Genomic DNA, 13,260 nt, shown 5'->3' with positions numbered 1-13,260 from the left:
AGACTAGAGGGGAATAGATTTCGATCAAGCCAAGTAGCAGCAAAAGCAAAGAGCAGTAAGATATACAGATTGAAAAGACATACCCACGCAAACGAGAGCAAAGAAGCAAGATACAGTTAATTCAAGCCATAATCCATCAAAGAGAGAAAAGAAAGCAGAAAAAAAGGAACAAGAAGGGAAAGAAAGTAATGAAACGAGGCAAAAAAGATTATTTAGTTCAGGCACACGTTAACGTCAAATAACCTTGGGAAAACAAACTAGATCAGTCACCCATCACCTCATCCTCATCAGCCTCAGGAGCTGGGGTAAGTTCCTCGTCCTCTCCATTCTCATGTTCAACATCTTCCTCGACAAGTCCGCGCGCACGCAGATCCTCATCCTCATCTTCCTCAATAGGCTCAGGCAGGTCATGCTCATCGTCATCATCAATATGCTCAGTAGATTTGAAGCCCTTGACAGGAGAAGCAGCAGACTTGGCAGGCTGCTTGCCCTTGGCGCGAGGGGCACTGCGGGGCTTACGCTCTTCCAGATAAGACAGGACTTCGCGGTAGTTGTGGCCGAGAGCGGTCTTATTGCGGAGGAGACGCTTCTTTAGAGCACCGCGCTTGGAACCGGAGGCGTCGATGATGCGCGCGATGATGGCGAGGACGAGCTTACCTGTCAGCTCGCAGAGGCGCTGTTCGGCGACGATACTGCTGCGCAGGCGGTCGTTGGTGAGTGCTTCGTCTTCGGAGTCGCTAGCTTCATCTTCGGAGTCGAGCTCGTCTTCTGAAGCTGGGGCGTCGTCGTCTGCGGGCTCGAGGTTGAGTCTTGACTTCTTGGCAGATGTGCGCTCGGCTATGCCGTGGATCTTGGTAATGAGGGCTTGGGTCTCAGGTGCAATTTCATGGATTAGGGCTTGAGTTTGGAACAGGACGTCTTCGTCGTTGCCGTTGCCTTGGCCGATGTTGCGGAGGGTGCTGAAGAGCGTTTGCAGGTCTAGGTATGTCGTAGTTGCTATGAAGCGGAGGTCGTCCAGCCCAGAGCGCGTTTCCATGATGTTGACAAGTGTTGAGGCGAAAGTTTCGCGGCTCTTTGTCAGTGCTTCGAAGTAGGATGTGCTAAAGGAGGCTTTTCCGTCATTCAAGGCTGTGGACAGTGCCTGCACCTTCCACATGAAATAGAAAAGCAACGACCGAATACTGCTGGATACCAGCTCGTTTTCTGCCTTTGCGGTATCCTCATCGTCATCTTCGCTGCGCAGACCACGCTCGGCAAGATGAATAAGGGTGTTAAATGGGGCTTCAGTATGGTCCTTTTTGGACTTCGATCGTGAGTTAGGGACAGTTTCGAGAATGGAGGCACAATCTGTGATACCGGCGAGGTTTGAAATTCGAGAGACAGTGTTGGTCAAGTTGGTGAGAGTGGGATCGGATATTGAGCCACCTTCCTGGACCTCCTTCTTCCGAGACAAGGCAGCCAGTGCCTCCACCATATCATCCCATAGCTCTTGAACCTTGCCTTCTAGCGCCTCTCGCATCTCCTCGGAGCTCTTGGCATGCAAGAAAGCCACACTGGCTTCGGCCAGAACATCTTGATCCGAATGAGTCAAGAATTGCTTGTTGATATCATTGAGCAATGAGGTATAAGCCGTAGCATCCTTTTGGAGATCCTGGATTGTATCCAGGTCCACAAGGTGTTCCAATCTCAGAACAGCGGAAGCAGCTTCCGGCGTGGATCCGAACTTATTGAGAAGCCCGGGGATGATCTGAGCAAGGTTGTGGGAAAGCTCCTCTTGGAGCTCGGAAGTCTTGGCTGCCAGAGCCTTGGTCTTGCGCCCGCGCTTGTCGATATCAGATTTGGCGATGTCGAGAACGCGGAGCTTGACTGCAGCACAGAGAACCTCCAGAAGGATAGATTCTTGTCCTTCTTGCATTTTGTACATGTTCTTTACAACTCCTGCAGTGTCATCCTCAGATGGTGTCTCAATGATTTGAGAGTGATCATAAAGCAAATAACCAGCCAACGATGGCCACTGAGAAAGCTCTTCGAGGTGGGGGTAGACAGCCTCAGTTGCGAGAGCAAAGCGCGACTCTACAGCCGCTCCCACTAGTGTATCGCGAGACATTGGCTCTGATTGCTGCTCGGCTTGTTGTGCATCGTAGGCCTGGAAAAGCTCAGTGAGGCATTTAAATTTGATCCATGAATGCTTAGGCGATTCATAGTCGTCTTCATCATCATCAGCTAGCAACTCAGCGATCTCCTCTCCCACTTCCTCGGTGATTGACTCGTATGCATCTTGAATGTTGGCAACAAAGAAGCGTCCAGCTGTTTTCCGAATGCGGGGGTCCAAATCAAATACCAGTCGCCCGACGGCATCAATATCATTTGGCTCGAGTAAGCCCCCTTCACGAAGGTGGTTAAGCAACTCAATCGCAGCCATCCGCACCGAAACATCGGCATCTTGCACAGCAATCTCCACGATTCGCTGCCGGAAGCGCTCAGTGAATGAATGCAAACCAGCAAGGTTGTCACGGTTCTCATAAAGACTCAAGAGCTCAGTCAAGGCAACAAGTCTGGTCTGCGCAACGACATCGGCGAGAGTCCATCCCAGGTATCGCAGGTACTGACCCTCAAAGAAGATCTCTCGGTATGTGCGAATCCATCCGCCTAGTGCTGTCAGACATTCGGCACGGATCTGACCGTCAATGTCCCGGTAGCGATGGACAAATACAGTATCAAACCCATCCTGCAAGAACTCGTCTAGTCGCTCTACCTTCTGTTCGCCCTCTGTCACCGCCGTTTTAATTGCTTCCACACGGCCCTTGTTTACCGTTTTCTTCTTCTTCTCACTTTCGAGTTGTTTTCTGGAGGTAGATACGCTCGTCGTCACCTCACGCGCAATATCACATAAAGCGTTCATGATCGCGAGGGAGATCAAAGTCGCCGTATGCCGGAATGGACGGCATTTTGATGTTGACATCGAAGAGATCCAGATCTGAATGTTTTCGAGAAGGGTATCGTCGGTGTACAGGATAGAAGAGGCATGGAAAGTCTGGATCAGGGCAACGGTGAATTCTTCGAGGAGGACAGAGAACGCTCTGAACTTCTTCGCTTTGGATATGATAGGGTATTCGGTGATGCCTTCTGCTTGGTAAAGGTTCTGCAAGTCTTCGATTCGGCCCGGGGCATTGTCGATGTCTTCCACCTCATTAATGTCGATCTCAAGATCGGTACCAGTGCATCGCAAGATAAAGTTCACGAGGTCACACATGGCCTGTCCATTGTTGCGCTGATATTGAGACAACCACTGAGCGGCTACTGTATCGGCATTGCTGCCTTTCCCAAACACCTCGGCTAATTCTGGTATTAGCCACGGCGTTGATCCACATACATAACGAAAGTTATCACTCACCGAACAATCCACGTTCACCCGCTGCGAGACTAGGTCGTACTTTCGGTTTCCGGGGACGAGCAGCGGGTAGTCGGCCATTGGTAGCCGGTCGGAAGGCGAGCTGTCTCCCTAACCCATTACTGGCAACCTTGGGTCTCTTCGAAGCGTGTGATCCCTTGGTTCTGGGTTTGGCTTTGGATTTCTTAGCACCGTTTCGACGTGCAGCACGTCGCTTTTCTTTCAATTCCTCCTCATCGGTCTCGTCGTCGCCGGCATCATCACTCTCGGACTCGGACGCGTCCTCATCGCCATCTTCACGCGCCTCGCCTCGCTTGCGCTTGCCGCCGGCAGCTTGTTCTTCGGCAGAATGTGCAGTCTGCGAGAATACTTCGGGCCGTCGCGTTTGTCGGCCGGATTTGCGTCGGTCTTCGGCGGGGGTCGATGACGGGCCACTGGGGCTTGATAGGGGTGGGTTGTCGATATCCATGGTGTTGAATGGGTGTATTATATGGATATCAAATCAGATAGATAGTCCTGCTAACCAGATCAATGGCTTTCAGCAGAGTTGGCAGATGTCGCTGCCGTTCAGGTCGGGGACGCGCTCGTGCAACGCGCAGGTCTGGTACGACCAAGCAGATAAGAGGTTGGGGAATATGGAGCAAGTCAATTTCAGACGTTTAATATTTGCGACACGTGCTCTGACCGTGTTAAGGCAGGTCAATCAAACGGAAGCACTTGGGCAGAAAACGGACCGGATCTCAGCGTGGGGGAAGACGCGACAACGTGCCTTGAGGCCTGAGGTTGCCTAAATTATGTAATCAGGTGATTTGTTGGTGCCTCGTAAATGAGGTGTCTATTTGGATACTACAACCTGAATGTACACGAGGGAACCTTAGAATGATTCATTTTTAGCAGAGTATATTTCGTAAAAGCCTCAGTAGCATTATAGAGATACTTGAAAAGGGAGTAAAAAAAATTTCATTCAAAATAAGAAACAAAAAGCAACTTGAAAGCAAACTGCTAATACTTTCGTCCGAAGAACCCAAAATGATACCTGTACGAAGCATGTGTGTGTGGAATTGGATGTCTTTCATGTGATGTCAGATTCTTTGTGCGTTGGAGACACAAGTGTAGCTGTCAATGCTCGCAGTTTCTTCGGACTACCGGACTACGCAGGACAATTCTCTAATGCTTGTTCCATGTATAGTGGTTCATACGCTACATACATATCAAGTATGATATTGAGTATTTGTCTGATTAATACTAAAAGGGAAGTTATGTACTTTGAACTACATAGTAAGTACTCCATCTACGACGATCTCGTTATGGGCTATAGGAAAACATCAGGCATCTAGGCTGACGTACTATTCGAGGCGGAGTTGGAATAATTGCCTGCAGAATTACATCAAAACTGTCTGATTCGAAAGTATTCTTTTATACATACATGTACTAGTAGCATATAGTTGTACTATTGATCTATATCCCATGACCGCCCAGACTTGCCCAGGCTGCCACACTATAAATAAGTCGCTGCAGATCAGCAAATGACATCGAAGATGCATTGCCAAGAAGTAATCTTCTCAGGTCTAACTCCAATGCGGAGATACTGTTTGTCATAGAAACCTCAATTCTTCCCATTTTTCTTCTTATTTTCTTCTCCTTATGCTCCGGAGTACTCAACAGAGCTTGGCGATATTCCCCGCTTGAGTGGACGTTATGACTAAGGAATCGTCATTCCTCCCCGGGGCTGGGCAGTTTATATACCAACTCGCCCCCTCATAGCTTGGCTTTGCTTATAAGACTTTCTTATTATCTATAAGCTTCTTCACCCTTACATGTTACATTATGCGACAACCAACAATGCCCATTCCCTCGCCCTTTCAGTCTTCCATTGCGAAGCCAGGGCAGGGCAAAGTCGTCCTCTCCCTCCTACCACCAAATAATCCTACCCTCACAACCCTCACCTACAAATACCCATTGAAGTTAGTCCCGCGCACTGGTGGCTTCGTCCCAAGTCCAGATTCCTCCGCCTTCTCAGAGACACGTCCCTCCAACCCCGTCCACCTCTACCTCCTCACCTATGGCGGCGGGCTCCTGCCAGGTGATCACATTGAAGTATCCATCACACTCGAACCCAGGACACGAATGGTGGTCACAACACCACAAGGCAGCACCAAGATCTTCAAAACGACACCAAACAACACCGGCACAGCCCCCAATGTAATTAAAGGCCACCGCGACCAAATGCCCGCAAACGCCCATATCTCCGACATGAGCCAGCAAACCCTCGACGTCAATATCGGCCGCGAAGCGGCCCTCTGCTACCTTCCAGACCCCTCCGTCCCCTTCAAACACAGCCGCTACGCGCAAGTCCAAACCTTCACTGTAGACGCCACAGCAAAAGGCAACGAGCGCAGTAGCGTCTGCGTCCTAGACTGGGTAACACAAGGCCGCACCTCTCGCGGCGAAGACTGGAACTTCCATTTCTGGCGCGGCCGCAACGAAGTCTGGGCCGAAGATGACAAAGGCAAACGCCGACTGCTCCTCCGCGACTCTGTAATCCTCGACGACGAATCCGGAGATGTAGACGCAACCTCCGTATCCAATGAAGTCGAAGTGGAAGAAGGAGTCAAAGGCGAAGTCGAAAACACAACACACAGCACCAATACCGCCTTAGCAAAACCCGCCGACATGCCGCCGCAGGCGCCTGCCGGCCTAACCCCGCTGAATATCATCGCTGAGCGCACGCGTCCACACGGCGTCGTCGGCACGCTTATCCTATCAGGACCTGTGTTCGAGGCGCTTGGTTCGTTCATGCTGAAACAGTTCCAGACCCAGCCTCGTATCGGCAGTCGCAATTGGTCGGATCATGCGCCGTCGTCGGTGCCGGAGCCTTCGATTAGCCATAAGGGTGATGTTACGTGGACGGCGGCGCGTGTGCGCGCTGGCTTCGTGCTTGTTAAGTTCGGTGCTAAGGACTTTGAGACTGCGAAGCACTGGCTTGGTGGACTGATTCGGGAAGAGGGTAGTGTTATTCGCGAGTTCGGTGAAGAGGCGCTCTGCTGTCTATGAGATATGATGTCTACGAGTAGCTATGATTGATGTGTCGGTGTTTATGTGGCTCTCCGCTGGTCGAGGGCCTTTTATAATCTCGGATTGATTTGGGCTTTGGGGACTGTGTCCTTTGGTTTAATTGATTTTAATCTGATATTGGAAGAATTGCGGCGTCAATTCTGGTGGTATCAAGGATGTTGGGAAATCCCAGATTAAGGAACGTTACCGCTGCGCTGGATGCGACAGAGACCAAAATTATAGTTTGAAATGAATTGATTTCATGTTTGAACAAACTAGTATAGCTCAAAAGCTGCATGACTGTTACTATATGTTGGTTTTGCCTAGGTTTAACCCAATACGTTATGTCAACTACTTGGAACTTTTCTACTGCTTTGTTTATATCTCTCAACGTCAAGGCCTAGAGATAGCTGTGCTGAACTTGTTTGTCTCTTGACTTGCCCAACACGAAACTTTTGGCTATTTAAGCGCATTAAAACGGAGGAAAATCTTGTTTTTCAGCTGAATAGCCCTTAGTCGCCTGAGTCATGGCTGGTCTGAAGGAATTGTCACTCGGGAGAAAGCTTCCTCTAGAGTATTTATTGACTGCCGTTTGGCAAATAAACCGAAGACTGAGGAAGTGTTGAAACCGGTGCCTTAGTTTGATAGGACTTCCCCTGATCTTCCTCTCTTAAAATGAATTAGGAGGTTCCAATGTTTCTTTCGAAGGATCTAGCTTTTTTATCCTAATAAATTGTTTTAGGGACAATTGGAAGGATTCCGGAGGATATATTCTCGTGTATTTATATAGTGATGTTATAATGTAAAAATATTACTACTACAAACCCCTCAAACCAATTGTTTTCTTACTCTTTATATCTCCTTAATATACACGACACTTGAGTGGGTCTGAGATATTGCGGAGTACCCTGTAAGGTATACTAAATTGGGAAGTTGGTACATAGTACATAGTTTTGAAGCTTTTGCGGAGTGCTGGGGTTACGCCCAATGGCAGCCCGTTGACGATCCCTATAAATGCGGGTTACTCCTGGACATCTTAGCGTATCCCAATTAGGAAAGTCCTCGGGAACAAGGTTCAGGAGGGCATGGGTAGTAGCATACATGGGCTTGGGGTTTGGGGCTTGCAGCTGCAACCTACTGTAGATTCGGGTGTCAACATTGATATTGGCTAGTTGAAGAAATAACACATCATGCACACTCATAAGGAGTAAAGTCATGGTAAAGTCATGATATACCCTAAGGGATAGTACCTAAAGGTCAAACCTAGAAACACAGAATCTAAGCCAGTACAACCAGATCCTATATATACTCCTTAATTCTTCCCCATTATCCTAAGCCGGTAAGAAGCTGGGAGATCCATTCCTGCTGCCTATGGATTTGGCCGCATGACAGTTTCTAGCCACTAATCCCTTCTGTATTTGAGGAATCCTGGACAGATCAACCGGCCGGGGCATATTGATCACCAATGATTGGTACATTCTCCTTGTCTGTTCCTGCGCTATGTGCGTTTCTGGATAATGCCAATTCCTTTATCTATATCAAACTACTTTTCCTGAAAGGTTGATGGCGGTAATTAGGACGACATATAAACCCCCGGAATACCTCTGAAATGTCCAGACTCATCTTTCGCATCCAATCTAGTCGGAGACATAGTCTCAGTCTAGACTATCAAGCGACATGTTTTCTGCTATACTTCGCATTGGCGCATGGGCAGCGGTTGTCCTCCAAGCAACCGCCATCCCCCACAGCATCCGAGATAATACTGGTGATACCTGTGGGGCAGTCGGACAGTTCAAAAGCAATCCATCCCCAGAAGCATGGAGCAAGGCCAACACCGACGCCTGGCTGAACAACTGGTGGACCGAGAATGCCCAAAACCGGACGGATAACAAATACGGATTCGCTGGTGCATTCGGCAAATACGCACTTAACGACGAGGACTGGTCGTGCCAGAACACTGGCGACACCAACAACTGCAGACTCGAAACTTGCGACCCAGACCTTAATTCCCTAGGCAATAGTACCGAGCAGGCGTACTATGTTGCAAGGGCGATCAGTAACCTGCACGGTTTCTGGCTCGGTCTAGAGCAGTCGTTCGGTCCTACTTCTGGCATCTCAGCCCTGGATACCGATGCTCTAGTGCTCAATTTCTGGCACGATGAGAATTCCTGGGATGCATTGGTCCTAAAAGAGATCCTGAATTTAGTCGCCGTTGTGATTGGTGTTGCTGTTGTTGGGCTCAGTGCACCTGCTCTCGCACCAGTCATAGGTGCAACAGCACCTGTCATTTTGGGGGCAGGCTCAGCCATGATTAGTGGTGGAATTGGCGCAGCCATTATCGGTATTACTTCCAAGTGAGTCTATACGAAAGGGATGTACTCTTACTAGCCTTGGAATACTAACCTTTTATTTATAGAGATTCGACTGGTATCACACAGGCTGACCTCGGTCATTTCATGTCAAATATATTCCCGGAAATCTCGAAAGCTTTTATCAATGGCAATAATGAGCTGATGATGGGTCATGGCTACGGGGAAGGCGATATCCGTACCATGCTCGAGGGCGGATCATGGGTCAACTACCCAGGATTGAAAAAGGACGAAGCTCAGCAGGCAATGATCAATATAATCAAGTCAATGATGATCAACTCCCTATGGCGTACCCAACGTGTGTTTATTCTCGGCGGAGGCCGCTGCGGCGACGGCGAGGATGTCGGCCGAGGTCTCAACGCCGACGATAATACTTATTGCGATGAAGAAAATCGCGCTTGGTACCTATACTACTGGCAGAGTGGTAAGGCACAGGAGCAACCGACAGCCGGGAATAATGAACGGCCCAACGGATGGATTTCTCGGCCCTGGGGATCCGATCGCATGGGACAATCTCCTATATTGAAGAAGGAAGGTAGCAGCGACGGGCCGTTCTGGCCTGAGCTTAACCCAGTGGTATGTAACACCCCTTCTCTATCAGTCGTCTGGCGAACCGCTACTATCCTGAATATCCAATGTCTTCTCATTTATTATCAGGGAATGTGTTGGGCGCTTGGCATGAGTATATCCAGGGAATACCATACATCGCATACTAACGTTGTCTACCCAGGACGTTATCAAATCCTCCCTCAAGTCCTACAAGGTCGGTGGCTACAACTACGACGGGTCAACCTTGACCAGTCGTATAAGCGATATCTTCGTACCCGGCCATGATACCTACACAGATGGCGCGAGCATGGAAGGTGTCTGGACCATCCCCGTGTGTGATATCAGTAAAACCATCAATAATCCCGACTACAAATATCCTATGAAGGAATGGATCCTCACTCCGTACGGGTTCGACCAACTCCCGCGCTGGTGTGGACCGATTTGTGGAATGGACAAGGAGGCGACGATAGCATTCTACAAGGCGGCTAACTTCAAGGATCGCTACACACATCCGTTCCTGGCGGGTTGTAGTGATGCCTCTCAGGATATTCCATATGCAGGTTCTTGGTGGGATTGGGTTGAAAATGAAGACCACTATGATCCAATGGTTCCCAATATTGCTGTCTGATGAGTTGGTGGAGAGATATATCTTTGTTTTGTGACATGCAGATGTTGTTAAGCCTGGATTTTGGAGCCTGCTATATCCCCGGTCCTAATATTTAGTCTGAAGTACATTAATTCTGAATGCCTCGATCCATTTCGTATGATGGCCATTTCTGGCGTCAAAGGTGGTCATTTTCGTTATTTTCACAGGTCATATTCTAGTAAATACGGAGCAAGTAGTCTATAAACGAAAATAAAGTAAGCCAAAGAAAAAGGCTAGGTATCGTAAATCAAGAAGAAACCCAACGCCTATGATCCCATATTTCAAGATAAAGAGCAAAATAGAAAACATAGAAACCCAGTCCATATGTAGCCATCACGGCCACCAATCGAAGACCCGCGTATTCCAGTCCCCCTTAGTAGCACTGATTAGATCATCAACATTCAGAATATCAACACCTTCTTGCGCAAGAACGCGCCAGATATGATTCCGCAGACTACGAGGCCAACTCGGCAGTGCCCAGTAGCGGACTTTCAAGCCATGCTGGTGTGCAATGCGCACCTGGTCTCGGATGCGGCGCATTTGGGTCTGCGTGAAGTGGAAAGGCCAGGGACGGCCGATTGCCTTTTTGAAAGACACAGAGGCATAGAAGCTGTTCGAAGTGTTGAAAGTGGATGCAGTGATAATAGCTGGCATGCCAGATTGGCCTTGGCCGAGATCTGTACGTTGGAAGAGGACTGCGTCTGTCTGGGCTTCATCTGGTTGGTCGGCGTCGACGAGCTTATCGAGCGGGGCGTCGAAGAAGATATCGCGGTAGGTGATATTTGCGGCAACGAGGTCAAAGGGCGTATTTCCCGTTCCGACGACGGTGATGGGGCGCTGAATGACCTCGTCACCGTTGAAGTGGGTTAGGTAGCCGCGGTCACGGAGCGGTGCGAGGTGCTTTGTGACGGCGTGCCAGGTTGCCGGGCCTGCTGTTTTAAAGTCGATTAGGAGGATTAGGGTCTGGGCCGGGTCTGTTTCAAAGACGCCGTGCATAGGACCGTCGCCTCGCTGGTGGAATCTGGTAGTTGGGTTCTGGCGCTCGAGGATAGTTACTAGCGGGTCAATGTACATGGATTGCAAGGTTAAGCGCTCTGTCAGAGACGATTTGGTGTGGCCGACGTAAAGCTCGTCATCAAAGAGCCAGACATCGGCTTCGACGCCTATGCATCCTGCTTGCAGTGCGGAGTATAGTGGTACCCGGCGCCAGTAATCATTGTGAGAGTGACAGCCAACGGGGATGATATCGCGCGAGATATCAGTGGGCCAGCGCGTGTCGTTTGCAGTACTTGCGCTGTCGGCGCTATCTAGCCAATTATGAACTGCGCGGTCGTATTCATCCGGGAAAAATGAAAGGACGATACCACAGGCGATGGAGATGAACTGGATGATACCTCTGTTATCAGTAATCAGTCAGTGGGTCTTCATCACAGCCTATATAGTTGAAACTCACAACATGATGAATATTCCGATGATCGCACGCCATAGACCATTCAAATATGAGCGACAAGATCGCTTACGCTTGGATGAGTTCAGGGGAGACGTTGACGGCCAAGCCAAGGCAGTCCAGAGTTGACGCCATGAGGGGGCCGAATACCCCACTCGGTCAACAGAAATGGAGTCAACATGTACATTGAACTTTGAATCTTCTGTATCTGAGTCTGTGTATAGCTCAAACTGAAGATTGGATGAACTCTGGGAAGGGTGAAAAGAGTTCATCGTGAGCAATCTGCATGCAAGATACATGAAAAGGTTCTAACTCTCGGGGGGGATTATAGTTGAAGACTAAAAGTCCAAGGCAGCCATGATAATTGAAAAGCGGTGATTGGATACTTTTTAACCTTAGAAAGGCTTGGTTACATCTACTTGAATATATGTATATCTACTGAATATATAGAGAATAAAAGCATGGCTGTAAAATGCTATTTAAATTAGATAAGAGGTAGCATTCTGCTAATAAAAATATGAAAAAAGAGAGATAATTCAGGGAGATCGCGAATAATTCTAGCTTTCTTCTGTATAACATATAGCTAGGTATTTCCGGGCGTAGTGAGTGGTAGAGAAAAATAAATAGTCACGCATAGCTGATCCTGGCATCTGGGCTATCTAGTTTTACAATAGCAGACTCTTCAAACCATGGGGTAAGGGGTACAAAGGCAGACGTAAGAATTTTCATGTCAACGAACATCAGAGTCTGGAGAATCCATTGGCAGTGTTTATTTGGATGAAGCCTCGTAGGGCTTGAAGATGAAGTGCCATATCGAAGTGATCATCGATATAGCTTAGATTGATATACCTGGTGCATTTGGAACGTATTCAAAAAAGGAAGGGGTTCTGACATAGATTGGTCCATGTATTGCGGCTGATAGTAAAAAAAACACAATGATTAGCTCAAAGCTGTTCATAATATCATAATACTTAAAAAGCGACTAGGGGAGAGCCGAGAAAGTTATATGATATTTGCCTGGTACGTAGTCTGCTGGGTCATCTGCTGGTAGAACAACGTCTTGAAAGATATTATTAGTATAAACCAGAATAATGTCAGTATTAAATACCTCACACCATCTCAATGCATGAGCCGGCACTGATTCATCTTTCTATGGGTCCTTTTCAACGCCAACTCCATTGACTAGGAAAACAGGGGGATCAGTTCGCTGGCGTGGTCCGAGCTCGCCAATCTCATATAGGTGAATAAGGGCTTCGATGTTCACTCTCTGAGCTTGTCCGAAATCAGTGTTCAAAACGACTTGTAGTTGTCTTATTCGCTCTTCGAGTTGGAGGATATATGGGATAGGACATGCGGGCCTGAACTCAGGAAAGCGGATTAGGCATGTTGACAAGCCCGAGGTGGATGTGGTTGGTGGAAAAGGTGAAATATGTGGGGCGAGTTTGATATGTTGTACACCGGAGAATAGTTAGCCGCATAAGCGGCCTTGTGATGTCTTTTCAGTAGTCTTTTCAGTAATCTTTTTAGTGGTCACTTTAGCAGTCTTAGATTTTATTTAGTTTTGTAGGTCGACAGCAAAAAAAAAAGGCAGAAAAAGGCTTAATTTGTGTAGACGACTTTTCTATGTATAACCTGTGACTTAGGGGTGTGCTCAGTTTTACTCCGTGAGCAAAAAGCGGCGAGGTCTGAGCATTATAATAGAAAGGGAACAAAAGAAGAAAGATATTTCCTGAATCGCTATATATATACAAATTCACAAATGCAAGCCCAAAACACCGATGGGTTCAAACACACTTTTTTAAAT

The 13,260-nt window shown here is 48.1% G+C and overlaps 4 protein-coding genes across 4 annotated transcripts; 2 read left to right on the top strand and 2 right to left on the bottom strand.

Annotated features, from left to right (window-relative positions):
* Positions 1–262: 262 nt before the first annotated feature.
* PGRI_017030 (cohesin subunit IRR1) lies at positions 263–3,860 on the bottom strand (the record flags this gene model as incomplete). Its single annotated transcript, XM_040789416.1, has 2 exons — positions 263–3,336; positions 3,395–3,860. The coding sequence occupies 2 exons, from the start codon at positions 3,858–3,860 to the stop codon at positions 263–265; spliced, it is 3,540 nt and encodes a 1,179-aa protein (XP_040646369.1).
* A 1,373-nt stretch (positions 3,861–5,233) lies between these two features.
* On the top strand, positions 5,234–6,445 carry PGRI_017020 (urease accessory protein UreD; the record flags this gene model as incomplete). The annotated part of the gene is made up of 1 exon (XM_040789415.1): positions 5,234–6,445. One exon carries the CDS (start codon positions 5,234–5,236, stop codon positions 6,443–6,445), a length of 1,212 nt encoding a protein of 403 aa, XP_040646368.1.
* A 1,677-nt stretch (positions 6,446–8,122) lies between these two features.
* PGRI_017010 (uncharacterized protein) lies at positions 8,123–9,991 on the top strand (the record flags this gene model as incomplete). The annotated part of the gene is made up of 3 exons (XM_040789414.1): positions 8,123–8,799; positions 8,862–9,390; positions 9,545–9,991. 3 exons carry the CDS (start codon positions 8,123–8,125, stop codon positions 9,989–9,991), a joined length of 1,653 nt encoding a protein of 550 aa, XP_040646367.1.
* A 351-nt stretch (positions 9,992–10,342) lies between these two features.
* Positions 10,343–11,467, bottom strand: PGRI_017000 (uncharacterized protein; the record flags this gene model as incomplete). Its single annotated transcript, XM_040789413.1, has 2 exons — positions 10,343–11,405; positions 11,463–11,467. The coding sequence occupies 2 exons, from the start codon at positions 11,465–11,467 to the stop codon at positions 10,343–10,345; spliced, it is 1,068 nt and encodes a 355-aa protein (XP_040646366.1).
* Positions 11,468–13,260: the final 1,793 nt, after the last annotated feature.

Source organism: Penicillium griseofulvum (genome assembly GCF_001561935.1).
Source record: "Penicillium griseofulvum strain PG3 chromosome Unknown contig_80, whole genome shotgun sequence".
In the NCBI taxonomy this organism is placed as follows: domain Eukaryota; kingdom Fungi; phylum Ascomycota; class Eurotiomycetes; order Eurotiales; family Aspergillaceae; genus Penicillium; species Penicillium griseofulvum.
This window is presented reverse-complemented; position numbering and strand designations above follow the sequence as displayed.